The 26,192-nt window shown below is 51.2% G+C and overlaps 1 protein-coding gene across 1 annotated transcript in view; it reads right to left on the minus strand.

The window, feature by feature from the left end:
- Nucleotides 1-26,192, minus strand: part of TFDP1 (transcription factor Dp-1) — a 43,280-nt gene that overhangs the window by 4,441 nt on the left and 12,647 nt on the right. The window contains exons 3-11 of the mRNA XM_053916304.2: nucleotides 19,363-19,429; nucleotides 10,454-10,560; nucleotides 6,649-6,770; nucleotides 5,221-5,386; nucleotides 4,638-4,781; nucleotides 4,054-4,122; nucleotides 1,895-2,046; nucleotides 1,264-1,430; nucleotides 88-166 (exon numbers count right to left, since the gene is read on the minus strand). Coding sequence (XP_053772279.1) covers nucleotides 88-166; nucleotides 1,264-1,430; nucleotides 1,895-2,046; nucleotides 4,054-4,122; nucleotides 4,638-4,781; nucleotides 5,221-5,386; nucleotides 6,649-6,770; nucleotides 10,454-10,560; nucleotides 19,363-19,429 — 1,073 coding nt within the window. The remainder of the gene's footprint in view (nucleotides 1-87; nucleotides 167-1,263; nucleotides 1,431-1,894; nucleotides 2,047-4,053; nucleotides 4,123-4,637; nucleotides 4,782-5,220; nucleotides 5,387-6,648; nucleotides 6,771-10,453; nucleotides 10,561-19,362; nucleotides 19,430-26,192) is intronic.

Here is a 26,192-nt window from a genome sequence, read left to right on the forward strand (position 1 = left end):
CTGTTTGTATGAAAGCTGGGGGGCTTTCTGTTGCCATGTGACAGGTGGCCCCCCTGCTCACCCACCCCAGCCCAGAACTGCAGTCACCTGGCAGAAAGCCTTGTGCCATTAGAGGTTGAAACCGAAGACGTGACGAATACACTGTTGAGTGATCCATGAGCCATTTCTGAAAAGAGAAAGAAGATAAAGCAAATGTCACGAAGCAGAGACCACAAGAAACAGAAGCACTCACGCTGAAACAGGAGGCCTGGGGCCCAGACACCTCTGACTGCCCTGCATTTTCTGCGCCGGGCCCCCGGCCAGCAAGCAGCCCTGCTCGTCCAGAGCCCGGCCACAGGGCCGGTCCTCTGTGCAAAGGCACGGAAGCCTTTAGTTTACATGCAGTCACCAATGACAGCAAAGCTGCGCCACTGAAACTTAATGCCGTCGTAAAGCAGAGAGCAGGGACTGAGAGGGAGGAAAGACCAGCACCCGCCCCCGTCCTGGATGCAGTGGTCTGCAGCAAGAACAGTGTGAAAGGCAGGGGACTGCAGTGACGCATCAGCTTGGGCGTCCTGGCAGGCCGGCTGCTGGAGTTCAGAGGGCAGGACAGAGTCAGCCTCGCCCACTTGTCGTCCACGGTCTGACGCCCACTTGTTCTGGACAGCTCAGCAGACCTGGGTCCCATCCAGTGCTATTGCTCTCGGGGAGCAAATCCACACCGCAAAGGGGAGCAGCGATGGTAGTGCTCCTTTCCATAGGGGGCCAGGATCCTTCTCAGCAAAGAAGTCACCAGAACGAAAGCAGAGAACCCAGGCAAGAGCTCACCAAGCGAACACTCCCATGCTCTGGCCGTCAGTAACTGGCACAGAACATCAGTATTCCTGGTTACTTTGCTGCAGTGACCAATCAACTACCCCAGGAGAAATGCCCATGCCTATTAGACGCCTCAAAGAATTTCAACCTCTTCCTTTTGGGGGCCCTACCTGGAAGGTGAAATCATGACTTAACACCTGTATCATATAAGCTGCATGGGCAAACCCACAAAATGCCACTCATGAACCCCACTGACCACATGCCCCAGCGGGCAAGGGCCCCCGCCAGGTGGCCGTCCTGCCAACAGCGCCCACACCTGTGGTCCCCAAAGCCGCCTCGCTCCCACCTGTCCTTGCTCTCAGTGCTGCACACCTGAGCCGACCTCAGCAGCAGAGGGCCAGAGGCACGGAGGCTGGGAAACTGTCCTCACTCTAGCCGCTAGGCCACCAGTCACTGGGGCCCACTGACCTGTCACATAGGGTTCCAGTGCTTTCGGCACCAAACTTCTTGCCATTTTCAGGTCTTCGGCAGAGCAGCTTCCGGATTCCAGGCCATAGGCCATCCCCATGCGCTTCAGCACTTCTATGTCATCGTGGATTTCAAACGTGTTGTCAAAATTGAATAGGTACTCGAATCTGGAGGAGAAAGTCCCTGTTAGAAAAGCGCCATCTTCAAGACGGAGACAGCCATGCTTGGTTCAGGAGTCCAGCCCCTTCCTCAGGTGCCCCCTCATCGGGTGTCGTTACAAAATTCGTCAGCTCAGAAACAACGCCCCAAGAGGCTCAGGCGGCACCACTGTTCAGCGTCTGCGCTCTGTGGGCACGTCCCTGGCACCCCGGCCACCCGCGTGCCATCAGCTGGCTGGGCTGCATCTGAGCAGCCCTCACAGTGAGATTCTGTACTTTTAAAAGAGATGCATAATTAGGGAAAGAAGAGGCAAATTTCTTAATTAATTATGCCAAAAGATAGTATTTAATGCTTCTAGATACTTATATAAATAAGTTAACCCGCTGTTCAGAGCACTGACTACAGCATTCTTCACTTCTGACTTAAGACTCACGGCTGAGACCACGGGGCTCCTGGACAAGCCACTACCTACTTGTCATTAGAAATGCTGCAGTCGATGACGGTCTTCTTGCTGGTGTTCACGATGATGAAAGGCAAGTGGATGACAGAGTTGGGCGGGGGTGGCCGATTGGCCTGCTGCTCTGCCTGGCGGTTTCTCTGCACCAGATTCTTGAAGGCAATTTGCTAAAAAAGATGAGCAACCAACACAACACTCATACCAGCTACCACCAAACCTAACACCTCCTCCCCAGGAGCCCTCAACAACTTCCCCGAACCCCACAAGGCAGCTGGAGGGCACGTGCCCTCCTTGCAGAGCTGAGCGAACAGCTGCCCCAGTGAGCCGCCAGCAACGAGAACACACCCTGAAAAACAAAGTCCCCAGAGAACTGAGACTGCAGAGACGCGGGCACTCACACCCCTTAGCAGAAACACCCCTGCAGAGGAGGGTAAAGAGAAACACATCGATTCTGGAGGTCACAGCTCTCCTACCCCTTCCTGGGGAGGGGTCTGCAGGTGCCCTCGCCTATCCCATCCACAGGTCACAGCCTTAGAAGGCAGACGTTCAGCTGTGGACCTGCAGCTTCCTGGGAAGGCAAAAACGCTCCACGGTAGGGGTGTCTCCTCTGGGGACACAGGTCCTCAGCCTAAAGCCAGAAAGCCAAGGCCTTGGGCCCTGAAATGACATTTACCTTCAGGATAATCTTCTTACTGTTAATGTAAAGTCAGAAAGATTCCCTGCCTCACCAGCCAGCTTTCTGTCAAGCTGCCCAGCACTGGGACTCAGGAGCTTAAGGCTTAGTGAGAGAGAGGCAGTAACTTGGGTTTTTTAAAAAAGTAGTTATGATGTACTATGAATGCAGAAAAGGAGAACAATTTATTCTAAAGAGGGCAACTGAGAGGTAGAACTTGGAGGCTGGGAGGGGCTGCAGCCTGAAGCAACCTCCTCTCCCAGCAAAAGCTGTGGCCATTACTTGCTCTTCCATTTCCCAAGTCCCTTCTGCCCACCTTGGCTCTGTGATCACTTTGTCCCTTGCCAAAGCACCCCCTCAGCTGGTCCCCTAGGGAGAGGGTCCAAGACGCCTCTTTTAAGTGCATGGAGTAACCGAGAGTAGGGTAAGACACCCCCACGCTGAGTATGCCTGCCCTGGGCGAGTCACACGCCATTGCAGTGGTCCCTGCTCCGCTGGATGCTGGGGCAGATGTTGCAAGCCCCACAGTGCCCCCTCCTGGCCTTTTCCCATGTTCTGAGATCTCCTAACCTCAGCAGCCAGGCCTGTCCGCAGACCCCCGATGCTTCCTCCCAAGGGTCCCACTTTCTACCACAGCTTCTAACACCCCCAGCCCTCTGGTTTTTGGACACATGCCTCCAGGTTCCCCAGCAGCCTGCAACCTGGCCACATGGTCCATGGCCTTGACACCCTTAGGGTCCACAAACATCTCAATAAGTTGCTGCTATGCCCTCCTTCCCTTTACTGACCAGCCACCATTTCTTCTGGCAGTTGGCCTCCATGCCCCAGGTGGCGACCCCAGTGCAGAGCTGCCTCCGTCCAGGAACAGGCCACTCCCTCTCCCCCCAAGATCCTTACACATGTGTTTGAGTATTTGCTTCTAACCCAGAACATGCCCCCCAGATCCCTATGGGGGTGAGACTGGTGCTTAGGGGCCTCTCTGCAGGCCCCAGGGATGGCAGCACAGCTCCCTGTCCACGTGTGTCTGAGAGGACAGGAAAGGGGTGCACTGACACCCGTTCTCTGACCACGTGTACTGACCGCTGGCCAGTCACGGCCAGGACCCACCTCAGGCTCACTCTGCACCTCACCCCCAGTCTGGGTCCGGTACTCGGAGCACACTGCATACGTGCCCCAGAGAACTTGCACACGCTCCTTCCTAAGGGGCCATCCCTGCTGCCCTCTAAACACTGTGCCAAGTGATGCACACACTCACACACGCACACTCACACGTGTGTTCTCACACTCTGCCTCTCTGGCCACAAAGCCCACGTCCATGAGAGTTCATGTCAACAACACATGCACAGTGAATATTTATGAAACTCACATTCAGAATCTCAAAGTAGAGATTTTATTTACCACATAGGAATAGAATGGACTGCAAGAGACTACTGCTGAGAAAAAACTAAATTAGTAGAAGATATTAAAACTACCTTGCCTCCCCATATAAGTAATTCATTACCTGTAGAATGAGTTCTTGAAGTTGAGACTGTTTCTGTTTTATTCGTTCAAGTCTTCTTTGTCTCTCTACCTTCAAAAACAAACCATCAATACCAGAAGTCATCACGACTGATTCAACATAGCAAAGTTTAAAAGCCGCACCAACACGATGTCACCTAAGCAGGCTCTCGCAGCAAACAGTCGCCCTGGATCTGACGGCGGGGAGACAGGCCAGTCTGGGGCGCAGCACACGCGGCAAGTGTTTCTTCAACCCCGAGCCCTGCACACTCCTGCCTCCGCTCGTTCCCTGCGTATGGCTATGTATTTTAAAAATAGCGCAAGGTGCCTGCGCTAGAGTTCACACCCCTGGCCCGACCGCCTCCCCACCCACGGTGAGGGTCTGCAGAGCCTGGACAGCCCACCACCGTCAGGTGGGGAAGGACGGGCCCGATCAGAGACTCCAGGGTTCCGAAGAGCCTGGCGCACGTGGACCAGACCGGGCACAGAAGCACAAGACCCTGAGCAGGTACCGACGCTGCCAACGGAAATCGCTGCTCTGGGGCGAGTCTACGCGGACACAAGGGACGCAAAAGGTTGGTGGCGTACCTCTAGATTCTGACATTCCTGAGCGGAGTTGGTGGGCAGACCGATCCATTTGATTTCCTTCTTCTCCTTGGAGATGATGTTCATGGCCATCAGCACATTTAAGGCATCATAGACTCGCCGTCTGATGTTCTTCTGGTCATAAGCCTGGGAAGATGAGGCAGGAGTTTTCCAAACAATCCAGGAAGGCTCTCGGGTCAGTGTGAAACACTAGATCCTGACCACACTCAAGGAAGTGCACCGGCACCTTGCCTCGTGCGGCACAAACCCACTGCGGCAGCTGCTGGCATCGCGCTGAGCACAGCTCCACTGAACCGGCCGGTGCCAACCAGGCAGCCGCGCCAGGCCAGGGGTGCTTCCATAGGAGGGGGTCGCCGGACAGGCAGAGCCAGAGCACATCCACAGAAATATTTAGGGGTGATGGGGCATCATATGCACAGATGGACCCAGAAAAACTCCTCTGTACTATTCTCAGAACTTCTCTGTATGTTTGAAGTTGTTTCAAATAAAAACAGAGTTGGCTGGGGGGTGCTGATGCATTCTGCTGCTCCCGCCCCCCCCCCACGCCTGTGCCGAGTACACTTACGGACTCGTTTGGTAAGATGTGGTTATCGGCAGCACTGAACTCTGCGACCAGCTCGTCGGCCACCTCGTTATAGGACGTGGTTCCCTTCCTCTGCACCTTCTCACAGACCTTCATGGAGAAGTGCCTCAGGCCCTTACCGTTCTTCTCTCCTTTCCTGTTGCGTTTCCTTCAAAAATACAAAGGAAAAGTAACAGCCTTAGCATTCTGACAGCCAGGCTTGAATTAAGACACACCTCTACCTAAAAGGGCTAACAAGCTACATAAGGGCCCCGAGACCCATGGGGGCTGGAGCTCATGCAAACAGGCTACAAGGGAGCCTGGCTCCGACCCCGCAGAGCACACTCAGCACGGTCAGCAGGGGCCCAGCGTCCCCTTTCTCTCTGTGAAGGTCAGACCTCACGTCTGTCTGTACCTTCAACTCTCAGGAAGGAGGGCATACACCCCAGGGGCAGGGCCCAGCACATATTTGCTGGGTATTGGTACACTGTACCTTGCTTCTTAAAAAGATATTGACCGACATCAGGAATTATGAAAGTTTTACTGCAAACCTAGGGATTTCTAGGCCAAATCTGAGTGGCTGACAGCCAAGGGGAGGCCGAGACCCGGATGGCCAGGCAGGAGCGAGTGCCCAATGCTGCCCCGCACGCAGTGCGCGTCAGGTCAGGAGCGACCCCAGGCACCTGAACTTTTTAAGTCGCCACGTCCAGGAAAGGGTCGCTCTCAGTTTCTAACAGGATGAATTTTGGGGACTGATGATTTTTGCTTGAGAACCAATATAGACATGATTCTATAGCTTTGTTTTTGTTGGTTTTTGTTTTGTTTTGTTTTGTTTTTGTTGGTTTTTGTTGGTTTTTAAGGAAAGTCGCACAGCTGACCTTCGAGTAAAATCATTTTCAAATCAGTATGCTTTAGTGGAAGAAAGGCTCAAAGTAACCGGGGCGGGGGGGGGGGGGGCACCCGGTGGGGACACCGCCGTGAAATGGCGAAGTTATATCTGGCTGCAGGGGGCGAAGCTGCTGTGAGATCCATCCCAGTTACACATCGTTTCCTAAAGCTACTTTCCAGTGCAGGCAATGGACAAAGTTACCACTGTGCTGAAAAGTCAGCTCCCTCCTCTTTCCGCCAAGAACTGACCACGCCTCATAGTGTAGCGTATCCACCATCCCAACTACAGGGGGCAGCTCTCCCGCCCTTTAGGGTAGGACCATCACCGCCCAGAACTACAGGGGCAGCTCTCTAGTGTAACCGTCACTCCAGAACTACAGGGAGGACGGCTCTCCCACAGCCTGACCTCCTTTACGAGGAAGAGCATGACGTCACTACACATCTCTAGTGGGCACGCGTTGGACATTTTCAATCAACAAGCATGACCGTCAGCCCCTATGACCACGGAGAGCTGGGGGTTACAATTCTAGGCAGTGTGCTCACCCGGCAGACCAAGGTGAGGGGTCTGAAGGCTGGTTCTGTGAGACAAAGTGAGTGTTAGGGGTGTGTGGGCTTCCTACCACGATAGTGTTTGGCGCTGCAGGTCTCTGAGGCGTACCAATTACCTACAGTCAAAAAAGACAATTCAGAACACAATCAGAAATCTCCCACATACGACGCTGCCATTTTATCATTTCTCATTATCTACAGCCACCGTTGCATTTTATTAACCACAGATATCAGGACAATGACAATGTGAGTAACCCAACAGCTGACCCTTTGAACTATGGATGTTCTGAAGGTGTCTTCATTTCCCTTCGTCAGCCTCAGGCATCTTCCCCAGGTAAACAAAAGCAGCGGAAACGCCAGAGAGCTGCACACGAGCCCAATAGAACAGCGAGCACCTGGGGGGCGCATGAGCCTCCAGGAGGCAGTGTTTAGGGGTGGAGCATGGGAATCACACGTCCCAGGTGGAAGGCTGTGGGGGACTCAGCGTGTTTCTGGCTTTCCTCTTGCCCTCTTTACCTCCCTTTTAGTGATACAGAGAAGGATAGAAACCTGTCCTTCAGTGGCGCTAAAATGAGGCCAATAACCAAACAGAAACAGCTCTCAGAACAAAAAGAACATAGGGTGAGACTCCAGTGCCCCTATCAGCTTGACCACGTGCAGGAAGCCCACCCCCTGGTGGTTTCTCGAGGGAAACTCAGGCGCCCCAGACAGCACAGGGCAAGGCAAGAGAGGAGATCAGCCCTGGGAGCAAGGGCAAGGGCCCCACTGCCCACAGGACAGCTGGGGGCCAGCACAGGTCTGGGGGCGGGGTGGGGGGAGAGCCGACACGCCCCTTGTCGGCTGGCTGAGCGCCCTTCCCTTCACCAAAGGAAGGGAAACCTTGCTCTGTCTCTCAGCAGCAAGCACTGAGAGCTTTGGTCCCATCGATTAGCATTCAACACTAGCCCGGGGACACAAAGACATTGCCTTATACAGCCAGGTAAAATTCCAGCTTCCCTGGCAAACACTGCGTGATCTCACTTACATGTGGAACCTAAAAGCGCAAATAAATAAACCAGAAATAAAACAAAAAACCCCAAGCTCAGAGGCAGAGGTGGGCAAAATGGGTGAGGGGGTCACAAGGTACCGACTCGCAGCCATAAAATGACTGCCCCGTGAGTCGTGGGGAGGTAACGTGCAGCACGGAGACTACAGGTGGTACCGCTGCACTGCGTGTCTGAAAGACGCTACGGAGTAAGTCGTAGAAGTTCCCATCACAAGGAAAAATGTCTGACCATCCATGCTGATGTTACTAGACTCATTAGTGACCACTTCACCACAAGTGCACTTGAAACTAATATAATGTTGTATGCCACCTATGGCTCTATAAAGAGAAGTAAAATTTCAATTTTTCAAAGATCTTGCTGTGTGACTCTACCTACACTGATGAAACGGAGCCAGGAAATCACTCAGAAACACTGTTTCTCAGTTACTACACAGCAAAGAGGCCCGGAGACCCGAGGTCACCAGACATGTTAACATCAGGCACCCAAATGCTCGGGCAGCCTCACCTGAGGGCAGAGGGCAAACCGTGGCCTTAGGGACTTGCTGTGGCCACTGCCCGGCTATTTTAAGCTGGACACTCCCTCTGGTCCCCTTCTTAGTGGGATAAGTGTGTTACCTGCCATGGCCCTGGGACAGCTGACCCGGCACTTTGCAAATTATCCCTAAGCCCAGGTCACCTGTCAAAGTTAATTATCCACAAACTACAGAAAGAAAAACACCTAAACTGAATTTCACTCTTTTAATTCACATTTCCAATGGTAAGAGCTTCCTCACAGCATTTTTCAAAAGGCAGATCACCCTCATTCGAAAGCCATGAAATCAAATCAGCAAATTTTCTGAAAAATGAAACAGGACAGAAAAGGGAACCAATCTCCCAGAAGGGAGGCATGCCTTGTGAAACCTGTGTTTCTGTTAAACACGTGCACGCGTCTCCCACTTACGGGGCAGCGGGTCGCGGCGGAGGATGCACGCCTGCTAAGGCTCGGGGTCCAGTCCGGGAAACATGGAGACCTGTCACTCGCGGCACCTGTCCCGCACCTTTTCCCGGACCCGGCTGGTTACGTTCTCGGGAGCAGACTTAGGGTGCCAGCACACCCCACATGAGTGGGCACAGTGAGACTGCCGCTCCCACGTGCCGCAGCTCTGCTCAGAAGAGGGCTACCTAACTTCGGGGTCAGTGCCCAGTGGACACTCCGTCTGGGCCCTGAGACAAGTCCCCTCTCTCGCGCCCCTCCCTAAGCTGCGCCTCTTCCTTAGTTCAATTGTTCTGCAACGAGAACAGAAAGCCCAAGGGCCAGGCACACAGCAGGTGCTCAGGAAGTGCTCACTGTGAGAACAGCCGTCCTCCATGACAAGACAGGTGAGCAAGGAGGGGTGCCTTGCACCCACTGGCCACCACCCACACCCTCATGGAAGAGTGGAGGCCACCAATACCTGCGGGTTTTCTCTCTTTGCTTTTTTATTTTCACTATTTTACATGGAAATTTTGCCCTTCAAGAAACGCCTCCACCTGAGCTGTGAGCTGAACACCTAGACCGCCAACTAGGCGAAGGGGGAAGGCCTAACAGGCCCCAGGTTTGATCACCTGAAGATGAAGCCTCATCTCCCATGTCAGAACCAGCCAGTCCTCTGATTTCGAATCCTTTGGTATATACAGTTTTAAGAGACATAAGCTTTAACACAGTGCTGGGATTTTGCAAAGAATGAATTACCTTTACTGGGTCCACCCAAAACCACTTGATTCAAATCAGTGATTTAACTTTCAGACTGACAAAGTTAAGGTGCACCAACAGAAAAATCTCCCCATAATTTTCCTATCTATTTGTACTTGAAATAAAAATAGAACTGTTCCTATAATTAATGAAGTATTCCCAAGCCAAATTCTGCTACAAAGTACAGTAACCATAAAGTATGAATCATAAATTAAAACACAGAATGGAATATGTAACATATCAAAAAGATAGTCACTGAAAAACGCCTATGTAGCAAATGTGGCCTGCATACTATTGCTCTGGAACAACCACAGGTATTCCGCCACGCAAACGTGGCCACATCTTACTGACAAGGGCCAAGTGGTGAGGAGCGATCACACACCTGCCGAGGGCGGTCACCTGGACACAAGGCCTGGGATGTGAACAAGCTTGGGCAGGCGGTAACACCTTTCTCTCCTCATGGGGCACAGGGCCCAGGAGTAGGAAGGACTTCAGCCTAACAAGAGTCGTGAGGGGAAGGTCTGCTACACAAGGGGGGCAGGGAGCCACTCCGTCTGGGAGCGCAGACCCACCTCTAGTCCCCGCCTGCAACTGGTAAGGCCAACACCTGCCATGTAGTTCCCCGACAGCCTGCAGAACCCTAACCCCACGTGACCGGTACACAACACCACCCTCACCTCCCCAGCAGCTAACGTCGCCCCTAGCGGTGTCAAAGACAATGTGCAGCAGCCCCCACACAACTCCCCGCTGCCCTACCAGAGCCCTCCACGCCACACCTACGGAACCTGTCAGGGCAGATTCGGGCCAGCGGGAAACCCGCAGCGACTGGGGAGCAGCCTGGCCAGGGTGGAACACAGAAGCACTGGGGCACTACCTGCCCTCCAACCGCAATGCTCCTGAAATCCCTGCGGACGGCGCCTGTCCCAACACTGCAAGCATTCAACGGGACACTGCGAAAGCAAGCCTCACACTCCAAACTGCGAGCTGGAACCTAAGGGGCACTGTCCCGAAACCACAAGCCCACCCTACCCGGGGCCCCTTACCACTTGCTGTGCAATGTTGACATTGGACTGTCCGAACGTCTTTGGCAAGAGCTGCTTCCCCAGCGTGTTTACCGTGGAGGGGTGAACAGCCACTAAGGACACAACACCTGCGACACAAGGAAACAAGAGGTCAGTTCCTTGCTGGACTAAGGTTCACGGTGAGTTTCAGGGCAGTGAAGCTTCTGCCTGGAAGGCCTTACTTTCCCCACTTTTACCATTTTTGATCTACAGGTCAGTAATGCGCACCTCTACTAAGCTTAATTCTTAACTGAAGGGGGCTGCGTGGCCATGACTGCTTGCTCCCCCACAGAACAAGCCCCTCTCTGGGGTTGGGGACCCAGGAGCCCCCAGGCGTTGTCACCAACCCACCCCAAACCCGTCTGCCCATCTACAGAGTGTTCTGATGGGACTACAGGCCCTAGAGAACTCTTAAAAGGCCATAGAGAAGCACCTGGGTACTTGTCGTTAATTCATTCTGTCACTGGTGACGAGTGCCGAAACCAATGAGTACCGAGCGAATTTTTCAAGCAACAAGTGATGACATCCCTTGCGGGGCAGTGTCATTAACTCATACAATTCCTAGCAAGTGTGACAAGTCCCGAGCAAGTGCCGAGTGCTGAAACACTCTTTCTTGTTGACATAGGACAAGCACAGGGTTCGATGAGGTCTGAAACTGACGAGCGCAGAGGCATGGATGTAGGTCTGTGACAATTACAGAACAGATACCCTCCGACGAGAACTGTGTTGACTTCCGGGCCATTACCTCCTGAGAAAAGGAGAAACCCCTGTCTGGTCACGCCTCTCTAAACCCTCCTGGTTTCCCTAGAGCAGACCGACATGGGCGAGCTGGGAGCCAGGCCTGTCCTCTTCTGGTTTGGAAGTGGCGGTTCCGCGGCCAGGGCCTCAAACGGGGCAACACCAGGCTGCCATTTTCCTGAACTCCCCCACCCGGGTCAGCATCGCAATGACCTCCAAGTAGCCAGTAAGGCATCGCCTTCCATTAAGCCTGGTCCCAGTCTTCATTTCTGAACCCTTTACAATCCATGCATTTGAAAGAACTTTATAGAACAGACTTCCTCCAAATTCAACAACCAATGAGTTTTGCTGCTACACACAAACACAGTAATTTCTCTTTAATAACCTAAGTTGACCAAGACAGATATTCATCCTCCAAGTGGCTAAATACGAGTATTTAAGCAACAAAAACAAATATTTAAATTATTTTCTGTAAAAATGTTTATCTGCTTTGAATTATTTATTCTCCTCTGAAAAACAGAGGTCTGCAGGGGGACGCAAAAGTGGGTTTACCGTTGTAAGTATGCGAAACAGTTTATTCCTGTATCATTATTAATTAATTATTGTATTATTTTCCATATGAACAACTGGAAACCTACTTTTGCCCCACCCTGTGTATCGTAACAAAAGCGAATATTTTGAAAATTGTTTTAGGTATGTTAAAGTTATTTCAAAAGACAAAAATAAAGTTATTCTATTTTACACTGAGATTTAAAATACAATTAACTATATTACTTTCCAGATTCAAATGTACATTAGTAAATAATAAGTTTCCAGCGATACTGAATTGATTCATTTAAAAAAGGTAACTTTTTTTAATTTGCAAGTGATCCTCTGATTTTCAGTGAAGCAGAAGAAAGAAAACAGACCTTTGAGTCACTGCTTACAGCCTCTGCCAACATCAGCAGGCCAGGCAGTTCTTAGGACATCCTGTCTCACAGCTTATTCTGTGCATCAAATTTGTGGCGGCCAGCACACCCAGAGGCAGGACCAGGCGGTCGATTTCTATGGCTAGGCCTGCAGGTCCGGCCACAACCCCTGCACACTCCACGGGACACACACACCACCCACAACCACGGCTATTGTCTTTCTATAAAAAACATGCTCACAGACCCAATCGGGGGCTCCCCACTCGACACCCCAGCTGGGGAAAGGAGGAGCACTCTGGGGGTTTCAGGGTGACGGCAGAGCAGTGAGGCAAAGTGGACCAGGGCCTGGGGTCCGGGGCCCCTTTCTTCCATCTGCTAGCAGACACCGTCTGTCATTCCCACCAGGGTGTCGCCCTTGAGTTTTTCTTGAGAGCAGCTCTTCAAATGTAAAGAACTGTACCCCAGAACACCTAGAACTAACTGTTGTTGTCATTTCATTGTATTTGCTAGAGAGACGGGAGCAGCAGCGCTAACCTACAGCCCAGCCCGGCCCCGCCTACAACTGTCACTGCTTTTCCTACTGCCCACAACTGAGGCCCAGTGCAACGTCAGCGCTGTCTGCATGGGCCTTTACAGCTAGGATGGTGAAATATGTATTGACGGAATTCGGCAGCTTTGTTTACACTGGTTTTGAGACTGAACCATAGAGAAACCCACTTGATTTTCTTCAATGCCGTATGCAATTCCACTGTAACATTAGGACAGAGATATTATACGAGAATACTCTCAGCATGTTACTACCTAAACGCTGCAGCTGTGGGGGGGGCCTCCTACCACTGGGCACGGGTTCCTCCCCGGCGTTTTCTCTCCTGCAGGTGTGCCAAAGGGGATCTGGGTCCCAGATGACCTTCTGTCACGGGATTCACAGCAGTGCCTCCTCGTGGCTGTTCTGCACGCACACACACACACATATGCACACAAACACACACATACCATGCACACACCTAAGCTGTTGACTCAGTAAGACTTGGCAGTTTTTGTCAATCTCAAGAATGAAATGGTATTTCATTTTGTCTAACCTGGCCACAGAAATGAGAATGCTTCACCCATTTTCCTGACAAAGACTGCCACAAGCAATCTATTTCCTGGGGGAGGAGACTACCATTCCAGGTACGAGATGGGTTAAATTACAGCACAGCCCAGGGATCTAGTCACTGGAAATGAGATGGTTTCAACTGCAAAGTGTACTACACAACCTTTTTTAAAAGAACTCTATAACAAAATATTTTTAAATATAACATTATAAAATGGAAAATTCCTTTCTTGGCAAGAAAATGAGTTAAGAATATACATGGTCTGAATTGCTATAAGCATTAAAAAAAGGAATTCTAAAAATGCTATATAAGCATATTTTTATAATTCACAATCACATTCTATTAATATGTATAGGTTTTAAGATACCTTAAATTATGAAAGCATAAGGCTTAGTGTTTCTTGAAAATAATTTTAACCAATTTAAAGTTTTAAGAACCTAATGTTTTAAGAGTTACTATTTTGCCCATTTAGCTGCAAATATTTTCCTTGTTAATACGGCCAAAAGGGTCACTAGAAGGTGGCTGCCTCGCATGCGGACCTTCCCGGTTCTGGCGCGAATGAGCAGGTGCTGCCCACAGGGGCCTCCAGAACAGCCAGACAGCGCTCCTCTCAGTTCTTAGGCACAGAGAAGGGGCTTCCTCCCCGGGCCACCCCAGCAGCCACACCCGACCCACACACACATGCTGCTTGTCAGCCGCCAGGTATACCGGGGGCAGTGGGCTCTGTGGGGAGCTCCTCCATCAGTCCAGGCTGAGGTGTGCCACGGCAGTGTAAGCGGGGGCAGCCCGGGTGGCCTCCACACCGCTGCTCCTCCGCACAGTGGGCCTTCTGCTCCTTGGTCAGCATTTCATCGAAGAACAGTCATCCCCTCCTGCCCAGGAGCAAGGTTCCCAGGGCAGGAGGTCACCATCATGCTGTAAACGTTCTTCGGGTTAAAACAGAGGACAGGAGGCTAGAACAAGCTGATGCCTCTCCTCCACGTTCCCCGGGAGGACAGCCATCACAGGGGGCTAACCAAACGTTCTGCCACTCCTTCCTACAGCTGGGCTCCCCTCCTGACCACTGCAGAAAGACCGGTTCGAATTTACCCACCATGTGTATGTGTGTGCACATTTGTGTGCATTTGGAGGCTTCAGTTACCACATCTCAAGGATTACAAAGTAACACTCAGCTTTCAGCCACCCAGCACCGCTAGCTTTTCATCTTCCTTCCTCAGAGCCCTAAAGTGGAAAGACAATACGGAAGCAGAGGGAAATGACATGCATCGCAGGAGAACGCCCTCTTAGCAGTTGGACAAAGACAGATGCAGGAAGCAACAGTCCGGGCTGAAGCAAGAGCCCGTGGAGATGGGCCCGGCCTCCCAGGAGCCAAAGACGGGGCCTACACACACCTAGCACATGGGGCCTCGGAGCGATCCAGGAAGAAGACAGGTTTGTCAGTAGTCAATCAATAGGTATTACAGCTCTCCATCAAAAAAGTGCCAGGTAACAAAAAGTGACATTAGAAACTGATGGGAATGGCCCAGCTACAAAACCCTGAAGTTCCACAGCAGCGTGGAGAGGATTACCACGTCTCAAAGCAGTACAGGCACGGACACCAGGTGTAGAAACGTCTTCCCTGAAGGGCACATACACACTCAAACAGGTACGGTCGGGGGCGGGGGGAGGTGAGCATATGTTATTGTATGACAAATGAGAACTTTTCCGTTAGAAAAGACAGGAAGCATGATGAAGTGCAGGCAGAGATACAGAGTACAGGAGGAAGGGCACACTTGAGCTGCAGTCCAAGGTCAGGTCTGCTCAGGGGACGGTCAGGGAGCAGGCCGTTACGAAGGGTTGTGTGGGCGCCTGGGTGGTGGGGGAAGGCTGCCTGAGCCCCATCACCACTTGGCTGGAAGAAAGACCCGAGTAAGAACCTTGAGAAGAAAGGGTGAGAAGATGGGCCTGGCCCTCAACAGACTCCCTCCAGCAGCGCGAGGCCACAGGAAAGAAGAGAGTAAGAGGAAAGACCGATTAGGACACATGCGATTGAAAACACTGATGACACCAGACGCCAGTGAGGACATGCACCGACTGGAGGCAAAATGATGCAGCCATGCACAGCCGCCCTGTGACCTAGTTTCCACCCCTAAGTGTCTGCAGGAAGCACCCAAACAAGTGTGCGTGCAAAGGCTCACACAGTGTTCCAGCCAGGAGCAAACAATCAGAAGCAGCCCAGGTGGCTGTCACAACTAAAACTGCACAGAATTTATTGTCTAAAACTCTGCACTGGGGCTTTTGTCTTTGGGACCTGTGAATGCAAAGGCTGTGAGTTCAGTGAATTTTTCTGGGGGAAATAAAGCTTTCTGAGTCTCAATGGGGGTGATGGTTGACTTCATGTGTCAGTGTGCTGAAGCACTTACTAGACCCCAGTTATCCAATCTAACGCCAGCCCAGGGGCTGCTCTAGAAGCTCTTTGTGGACATGATGAGCATCGATGATCACAGACATTAAGTGAAGAACACCTATATAAACCATCTAACCAGCTGAAGGCCCTGAGAGCAAAACCTGAGGTTGCCCTGAGAAGGAATTCTGCCTCAAGACTGCAGCCCCAGCCCCTCCGTTTCCAGCCCCTGCAAATTTCAGAACCTCTTCCATATGTGTATGTTACATGCTTTCCACCAGCTCTGCCTCTCTGCAGAACTCTGGCTGATACAGGGGTCTGGAAACATAGCAGGAGAAAAGGAGGGATATAAGTGGCCAGGAGGAGGGTGGTGCAAGGAGGCAGTGACTAAGAGTGGAGTTAGGACAAGAACCCCAGTGTGCAAGAGGACCCACAGCAGGAATGCAGCAGGACCCAGCTGCAAGGAAGTGAGTCAAAGCCAGACTCCGGGAGGCGCAGACGAGGAGGGAGCTGGATGCTGGGTCTGGACTCATTTCAGGATGGTGCGGGTTCTCAGCTGAGAGCAGCAAGGTTCCCAAGAAGTGGCAATACTCAGGCACTGGCCTGCTGCTCCTGAACTTCCTGTGGGTGGGCCCGGGAGCCACAGTGAACTAGCCCCACGGGTACAAGGTGCAGGGCAGAAAGCAAGCCCAGTCCCCACCACTGATGCCCCAGCCTCCATCCCGGCCTGGACCACGGTATCCTCCTCAGGACCATCCCATCCTTACTGCACAGAACAAGCTGCTGCTCTTCAGTCACTCCAGAGAGATTGACTCTCCAGGACACGCTGTTGACCTCTCCCCTGGGCTCCCAGACGAGCTCGTGGGAGGGTCTGGGCCTTACTCACTGTGACTCCAAGCCTTTGCCAACTGCCCCTAAGGAAGTGCCCACAGTGACCACTGAATCAAATGACATCCCAGTGTGTTGCTCATGGGGCTCCTCAATCTAATGAAATATTAATAAATAACCCAAAGTGGCAGCTCAAGTTAGTACAACACCACTTAAAACTACCCTAAAGCCCATGAACCAGAAGCACAAGGGAGCTACTGCTGAAACCCGTCTGTCTGGGCACAAGGGCGGGGCTGGACAGGCTGGGCCTGCTCCCTCCTGTCCAAGCCCCAGGTGGCCAGACCAGCATGGACCGGCAGAGGGCTCCACTTGCTGCACACTGGTTCTCTGACAGGAGCAGAGAAACGTGGCAGCCCTCCCCTCGTGGGCACGGGCAGAGCTGAGCAGGTCATGGAGAGGTCGTCCTGTGCCTTCTCACAACAAAAATATGGCTCTGAGATGGATGGACAGGGCCTCAGGAGAAGAAAAGGAGCCCAGAGCACCCAGGAGGCCACACCGGTCCCAGCAGAACTGCTGCAGCAGAGGGAGAAGCCCGCAGAGCCATGGAGGGGCGGCTCTGGAGTCCATGACGCACAAGGCAACCAAACAGGCCTGGCAGGAGGACGAGGGAGGTCCAGGCACGCAGTCCAGGGAGCAGAGCTCCTGGGTGCAGCACAGCAAAGGCGAGTGGGATGAGGAGGGCTGGGAAATGAGCTGCAGACACTCCTCCGAGTGAGATGAGGGGCTGCGAGAAGCCAGACAACACCCAGGAGGGATGCAAAGTATTTTAAACGGTGCAGGCAGCTAGCACCAAAATATTTCAGTAGGGTCAAGAAACTATTATTTTCTGATCTTTCCAGTTCAATTCCTTGGCTTGCGAGCTCAGTCGGAGAGGAAAAAGAGACAGTCAGTGCGTGGTCAGAAGCAAGCTTACTTGGAGAGAAATTCAAAGTGAACACCAGAACGAAAGACCTCCATCATTTCCAAGGAAGCAAAGTCTGTGGATTTTTTCATTGTTGTTTCTGCTTTGTCACTTTAATAGGAAATGTCCTGCCCTGGCTGGGGGGTCGCTTGGTTGGAGTGTCACCCCACACACCAAAAGGCTGCGGGTTCGATTCCACGTCAGGGTGCCCAGGGAGGCAACTGATCGATGTTTCTCTCACATCAATGTTTCTCTCTCTAAAAATCAACAAGCATATCCTCCGGTAAGGATTAAAAACAAATAAAAGAAAATGTCATGCCTCAAATTTCTGAAACTTTTACACGTCCAATTACTTACACTGAATTTTTCACTCAAGCCATCTGAGATGGTAGCATTCACAACATATCGAGATTTAAAACATGTGTAAACACTGAATCCCTCATCGGGCTCTCCATCCCTGGACAGAGAGAAAAGAAAGCACCCGGGAAAAAGCAGGGCCCCGCCATGACAGGCCAGGGCCAGCAACACCGGGGGAGCAGGTGTGGGGCTGAGGTCTGGAGCGAGAGGCGGAGGAGATCAGCCGCGCCCTGGAGGGGGGCAGGCCAAGGGCATGGGCAGCCAGCACGCGGCTGTGCGCACAAGGCTCTGCAGAGTGAAGAGAGTCTCCATGGGCATCTGAAGGTAAGTCCCAAAGCCACAGAGGGGATGCGGTATGAGCCCACCAGCCCATGATACACCAGACTCACTCAGTTGCATGGAATGTGGCTTCATGGGGGAGGGATATGGATGGAGAAGGAGCTAGCTGGGCTCCTGTCCAGTGCTCACAGTGACAGATGAACAGACGTGAAGGGGCTGGAACATGGCTGGAAGACCAAGTGAGGGGCCCCACACCAGTTTCAAATTCCCACAAGGTCATAGAGTAGGCATCAGGAGATCACTTATTGGGGCCTCACTGTTAAAGTAAAAAGCTAATTTTATATATGACAATCATTAGAAAAATCAGATATAAGTGATCCTTAAGCAGAGCCTAAGCCCTAACACTGCACAAGGTCTCTTGGCCCCCAGCTGGGCTGACACAGATAAAGTGGATGTGACAGCTGGAACCACGCACATGGACTTCATCCATCCCTGCAAGCAAAATCACCTTGAGACAAACCAGGCTCTCCTGCAGGTCTCCCCTAAGCAACGTTCTAACAAGCTGTACCAAAATGGGCTTGCTCAAACTTGACATATCAAAGCCCCACACCAACGCAGCTTTACAATCAGCCAAGCATCACACGTCAGCACTTTAAAGGTGCGTATCTTTTTGATCCAGCAATTCCACCTCTACCACTTTACCAGAAGAAGTAGCCAGCATGCTCACATACACACGCCCAGACATTCATCACATGACCCTTTTAGGAGGGAAACTGCAAACTGTGGGACCCCTGGGAAGAAGTGGCTTTAACTGATCCTCCCCGAACTCCAGTGATGCAGAAAAATGCTGATCCCCAAAGAACCGTTACCGATACACACACAGACGTGGAGACTCTCACTCGCACTGAGGTGTACACCGCTCCATGAGCTCTTAGATCGGAGTTGTTTCCGTCTGCTTCAGTGGTGCTGGCCACAGAGCAAACGTCTGCAGAGCACATGTCCCCCAGCCCCCGTCCGTGGGGAGGACAGGAGTACAAGTGCAATACAAAGGCACACTGCAGATGGACCTGTGTTCCTTCTTTTACGCTTTTCTACAGTTTCTCAAGTTTTGCAAATAGTGTGAGACTTATAAGTCAAAATAAACTCAGCCACTGATGTGCGTGCGCAGGTGGTGTGTCTGAGTTTTGAACGCTGCTCCTCCCCAGCCCATCTGGGAGGCCCCCGGACAGGAGAGCTCTTGAAGTGGGGTTTCCGCCATTAACAAGGGGCTTTCATTATCGGAAACATTCATAAATACACCAGACTGAACACATTTAGCGCATTTCCAAACTGGGTGCCCTTACCTTTTCCAGGACTAAGGTTCTGGTCTATGAAGACCTTTAGTTCCCCGTTGGCTTCAATTAGACCGGCCTGCAGAAAACAAGACAGCTGTAATAAATATAACAGCTAGTAGAGCAAGAAAGCTGCAGTTGTGAACACGCCATCCTTGTCGGAGGGTGGTGTGAAAGAACACGTTAAAAAGACGCAATAGCCACTGCTATGCAGACAACTACAGAAAGCCGTGCGGGGAAACGCCCGGGTCCTCTGCATGGGGCTGTCTTGGCCCACAAACCTTCGGTCAGCATAAAAAAGATCATCTAAAGATTCTAGTCTTTAGAGCTTAGCGCTTGAAATATTAATGAAATACTGCTTTTATTTATTAAATGGGCACACATATTTTAAATGGTGACGCCTGAGGCTGGCAAAGGCATACTGCAGGTGGACGTACAAATTCATCTGACTGTCTTGTAAGCAAACTGGTAGTTCGGCCTGAGAACAGAGCAAGGACCTTCGGGTGAGTCAGAGCCCCCAAACAAAACAAAAAAGTGCTTTTCATCAATGGTAGTCACTGAATGTATTTTTGAAGGTTTGTTCAAACTTCTTGGTGTAATATGACTGACTGTGAACTGTCAAACATAAATGGTCATAATCAAAATAATTTATCTAGGCCGCCTGATCTTAGATAGCCCACATTTTACAAGTCCTTTCCAGAAAGAACAAGAACCTGGGGAATATATGAACTTGGTGTCATTTGGTCAGCCAGGTAGCACGTTCGTTTTCAACAGCTGAGCACGTGATGATCTTAGCAGAGAACGTGATGATCTTAGCAGAGCAGGGCAGGTCACCTAGCTTCCACATGCAACTAATCTAAACCAGTTTTTAAAAAAGGTTTTATTTATTTGCTTTTAGAGAGAAGGGAAGGGAAGAAGAAAGAAATTGAGAGAAACATCAACATTCAATGTGTGAGAAATACACAGATTGGTTGCCTCTTGCACGCCCCCAACTGAGGACGTGGCCCACAACCCAGGCATGTGCCCTGACCGGGAACTGAACCAGTGACCTTTCAGTTTGCAGGTTGGCTCTCAATCCACTGAGCCACACCAGCCAGAGCTAAACCCGTTTTGATACTGGTTCGTCCTACTCTTAAATGCCCAGAGATACAGCACAACAGATTTTCCCAAATAAAACCTAAATCCAAGCCTCCCCCCGCCCTCCTGGCTACAGATGCATTCCTCCTAATTCTGCTCTCTGTAAAGGTAACAGAAATCATTTGTGGCTTGAAGACCAACCCAGATGCGACACACACTCTGCCTGTTCCAGGCTGTGTGGGGACACAGAGGGCCCCTCAGACACCTTTGTCTCCACCCCATCCGAAGATGCACAGCGCCCCCTGGGGCCACTCCACTCTCCAACAGTGGCTGGTGCAGGGGCGACCTCGTGGCAATAGTGTCACTGGGCAAAGCCCCACCTCGGCCCTTGAAGAACACTCCACTAAACCACTTATGACAACATGGAATTCAAGAGAATAGTGGGTCTGTCTCAAACCCACACAAACTAATTCGGAAACCCATGGAAAGGCTATCAGCATCCTCATCCATGACCCACCTGGCAGAATCACAGCTTCAGCCTTCTCATAATGATGCTTTTCTAAAACACTGCCCGCTTCATGGAGCATAAGCCCCAAAGGACAACTGAAGAAACTAATAAATACCTCACTCGTTGACACTGGTGAAGTGTGGCAAGAATCAACTAAGCATAATAGGAAATTACTGTCATCTTTTTTGAAAAAAAACTCACTATTAATTTGATTCATGTGTGGTCAACTGTAAGACGCCCCACTAAGTCCTGACACCTGGCCTGTCACCTGGAGAGGACTGCTCACTCCCCACATCTCTGCTTCATTCCCAGGGCCCCCTCCCACTGGGTCTCCCACTTGGGTGAGTTTGAAGTCCTGGCCTCTGTCGCCCCCTACCTGCAGACAGGGGGCAGCAGCACCAGCCCCACCTCCCTCGCAGTCTCTGTAGAACTACAGCAGGACACGCAAACCTCTGCAAATCCACTCGTGGCAACCAAGCCTCCCGGGCTGCCCAGGCCTAAGGAAGTTCTGAGGGCTCCTGGGGTGCTAGATGGTCAGTGGGCAAAGCAGGAAGGTCCTGGGCCAGCAGCAGAGTGGTCACTGTGAGTAGTTTAATGACGCCTCCAAAAATGTGTCCACTGGTGCCAGTGTAAGAAAGATTTATGAGTGGCGCAAACCAGGCTACCTCCACCTGTGCCCATATCCTACAGCAAACCTTTCCTGGATTCCAAGTTGCCAGTCTCCTTAGCACGCAGCCCGCACACCCGGACAGCACTCCGGCCGTTCGGCCCCTCCTCTGAGAGCCTGAGCACGCTGGGGCATCAGGGTCTCTGAGCTGTATCTTCTCCACTGGTTCTTCAGGCTGCAGGACAGGCCAAGGCCATGCCGCACATCACACCCCCGGGAACCCAGTTACCAGCACGGGGGCGCACTAAAACGAGCCCCAGTACAGCCCTCCCTGGGGTTTCCCAACGTGAAGTCACTCTGACAGGTTTGTGTACAAAACCTCAATCACACAACCACAAATACTGAATTTAAGAAGCATTATGGGCGTTGCACCACGCGTTTCTCCCTTACATCTTGCAGCGCGGCGGAGGCTGTAACCTGCAGCTACTTCCTTGATAACAAGCATCAAAACACAGGTTGTTTTTTATTTTTTTAAAAGCATTTACTGAAATTGCAATTAATTTTAAGATAAGTGTACTGGACTTATTTTCTACAAAATCTTTATAGCTAAGATGCAAACCCAGCTTCCTATAAGGAAACATCAAACTGCTAAATATATTAACATAAACCAATAGCAAAGGCACTCATTTCCCATAATTAACCTTAATTTCCTTAGAAAAACTACACTCAGCCTTTTATGATATATTTAGTGAAAATAAAAGCTGATTATTCTTATATTAGCTAAAAGTATCCTGTTAGTAGTAATAGTACAGCCCTGGCTGGTGTGGCTCAGGGGATTGAGTGCAGGCCTCAGAACCAAAGGGTAGCTGGTTCCATTCCCAGTCAGGGCACATGCCTGGGTTGCGGGCCAGGTCCCCAGTAGGGGGCATGTGAGAGGCAACCACACATTGATGTTTCTCTCCCTCTCTTTCTCCCTCCCTGCCCCTCTCAAAAATAAATAAATAAAATCTTTTTTTTAAAGTAGCAATAACAGTAAAACATGTTCCCAAAATATATAATGTTGCTAAAAAAACTGAACCAATTAAAAATGGAAACTAAAAATTGAATACGATTATTTCACTTAATTTAGAACAAAGCTTCCTCGTGCTTACGGCGTTCCAGGCTTTAGAAATGCAAACCGATTTAATCTGTGACAGCCCTGAGAAGGGCGCCTTGACCACACCGCTTCGTGAGTGGCCAGACTGGCCAGGCCCCCAATGCATCTCCCCCACACTCTGAATCACCTCACTGATCTCCTCCTTCCCAATCTGTCCTTCCTGTTTCTACAACACTCTGGACCATGATCGCCTCTCATCACCGCAGGATAAAGTGCAAACTCCTCAGCACGACAGAGACCTGGAAACCGGGCACCATCCGCAGGCCCACACCCCTTTAGAAGGCTGCCAGAAAGATAAGGCCTCAATCCCAGACAGCAGGGCACAGCCTAGGGTGAGGAGGTAAAGGAAGGTGGTCTGAGCTGGTTGTCTATACAGGAAGGGTCCCAGTGAGAATGGTAGGGGTGGTCAGCTGCTGGTGAGAGACCAGCAGGGCTGGACATAACCCAGGAGAGCCAAATGCCCCGTCTTGGCAACCCCAGTCCTCACCACCCCCTCCAGGTGCAGCCCCATGCTTCCTGCCACCGCCTGCTTCTAGTCCTCTCTGTGCACTTTCCATTTTCCTATACAGACTACTAACTCATTTTCCATCGCCTCTGTCACTCCACTAGACACTAAGTGAGCCCCATGAGAGCAGGGCGTTTGCATGGAAAGGAAACCCCTGCAGCAAGGACCCCAAAGCCCAGACTGAAGACGTCCCGCGGCCCAGAGGAGAGGCTGGCCTCTTCAAAGGTCTCACAGTAAGCACATTAGGCGTGAGGGCCATCTGGTGACTGAATGAAGCTGCAAAGGCCAGGTTAGGTCTCAGGAGACCGAGACTTCTGTCTGGCTGGCTTCTCTCTCTCCCTGTCACTCTCCCTCTCCCTGGCTCACCTGCTCTGATAACATGAATGGGCCATGGAGGGCCCATGTGCCTAGGAACAGCGGGCGACCTCCAGCCAGCAACCTTCAGGGGATGGAATCCTAGCTCGGACGCAGTTCCTCTCCCCAGGACCTCAGGGCACACCCGCTTTGGGTGCTGAGCTGGGGGACCCACTGCAGCCAGACTCCTGACCCACAGAAATCACGGGGCAACAGTGTTGTAGTTCCGGGTCAGTACATTTTGGGTAACTGTGACAGAACTGACATAGGAGAGTGGCCCAGATGCCAGAGACCATGCAGCTCGCTCTCTGAAACTCTTCACGCACAAGCCTGTTTTCTACATCCGCCACCTGCCGCGGGTTTGTCTCTGCCATGGAAAGTGCACCATAGTGATATTACAAAACAATGTGACGGAGCAGCTTGCAAAAAAAGTCTGAGTTAGAGCTGAGGCTCCTTACATACAATATAGATTGCAAGGGTATGAAAGAATAGAGTGGAAAAAATAAGCTAAGAATGCTGGATCTGACAACAACCAAACAGGAGCTTCAGATCAAGGCTCCTGCTGACAACAATACAAAATAAACTAATACAACTATCTATATTTAAACCTATGTGATGAGATCAGAGCCCTTCTAAGACAGGGAAGCGAAAATCGATGCCTCTGAGGCAACAACACAACCCAGAAGGTGCCATTGTGAGAACCCACACTGCACGTGGATTTATCCCAGTTCTGCTGACCACCGAGGCAAGCGCCTGGAACAACCTGAATGCCATCAGTGGGACCAAAGACACACGGGCACCTCCAAATGAAACACCAGGTTAGACCTGGGTGCAAACGCAGCTCACCGATTGTGAGACAAATGGGGAACTTCTAACACCTGCTGTCTGGCGATACTAATGAATTACTGTTTGTTGTTTTGGGTACGTGTAAAGAGTTCTTATCTTTGAGAGATACACATGAGAATATTTAATGAAGTAGCATCATGCTTGCGATTGGCCTCACAGTCACCTGGCTAGGGGAGAGGCGTGGACGAGCAAGACAGCCGTGGGCTGAGGTGGTGACAGGGATACAGGGGTCACTGTCACATTCTCTCTACTCCTGTGTATGTTTGAAATGTTCCGCACAAGTTTTGGTTTTTTTTTTTAATTATCTACAATACATTTACCAACATGAAAAAGTCTAGGACAGACTTGTGGAGTAAAATAGCAGGGACAGGACGTATGTGTTCACTTACGTAAAGCTGTACAATGCACATGTGTACCTTTAAACACACACACCTAGGGCACCGTCCTGTAAAATCATCATCAAAATGAAATAATAGCAGTCACCCTGGACTATGACCTTCTGACGCCATTAGAATTTTTAAGTAAGCCCTAGGCAACAGGCCCTCGAACAATGACATCTCACCCATGTATTTAGTTGTAACATTGGCACGATGCCACAGGAGCTTAAGTCCTGTGTGCGTCAATCAGCCTACGGTAAAAACGGTTTCATTACGTGTCACTTCACTTCACGTGGCAGACCCTATCGCCAACATTAAGTGAGGACGTAGTGTATTTTTGTAATTAAATAAACCATAAGACTATTGTCATTTTCTAACAAAGGACACAGAGTCACAAGGATAACGAGATCTAAGGGTGATGTGGAGGAGATGAGGATGGAGGCTGAAAGCCATCCATTGGACCCCTCAGGGCACCCATGGAAAGGAAACCAAGAGGGCAGAAAGCCAGTGGAAGAGGGGCCCAGAGACAGAGTGGACAGAGGGGAACAGAAGGGCCAGAGAGCCAAAAAGAAATCAAGATGACAGCAAGAGCCAACGGAGCAGAGGCCCCAACCACAATGAGTAGACAGGGAAGGACGGAAGGTCACGGCTGGCTCTGATGCACAGGCAGGGCAGATCCGCCAGGGAGCAGAAAAGCAACAGTGTGGAGAAGAAATGACAAAGGCCAACCCTTCCCCCACATGAAATCCACGTCCTCTGGAGAAAATCTCAAGTCCATCAGTGAGGGGAAGTACAAGAGGTAGCAGTTAAATTTACAAACTCCCGCAGACTCAGAGGAAAGGAAGAGGAACAGGTGTGGCAGGCTGCAAGGGGAGGGGAAGGAAGGGATTTGCTTTTGGTGCCAACAGGGGGATGAGACGCCAGGATGTCTGAAATTCAGGTGAGACTGAGCTCTCTGCTGGGGGCTATGACATCGGCAATTAACACACAAGTTACAGCTGTTTTTCTCCACCATGAGCAAAACAGGGACCCAATGAACAGCCTAGGCTAGGGTCCCTTTTTTCCTTGGTTGGATTTGGAGATCTCATCTCCTCTGGCTCTGAAAAGCTAGGATTCTGTTTCCTCTGCAGTAGCGCCCCCTTTGGCCTCCTGCCTCTGCCATCAGAGCCTACCTCTGCAGAGTGAAGTATCAATTAGCATTTCCATCCAACTCCTGCCGGCCAAGCTGGACTTGAAGGTCAGTCACATGCTGCATCACTTATACTACTCTCCGCCCACTCCAAAACGCACCGCACAGGCACTGCCTCCTGCTCACGCCAAAACCGGAGGTTCTGTTTCTTGCCGGGCTCAGTATCTCTCGCCCCCCAACTGCAATCCTTCCTAGAGAGCAGCAGACCGAGCCACGGCATCTG

Source organism: Desmodus rotundus, chromosome 13, assembly GCF_022682495.2.
Source record: "Desmodus rotundus isolate HL8 chromosome 13, HLdesRot8A.1, whole genome shotgun sequence".
In the NCBI taxonomy this organism is placed as follows: domain Eukaryota; kingdom Metazoa; phylum Chordata; class Mammalia; order Chiroptera; family Phyllostomidae; genus Desmodus; species Desmodus rotundus.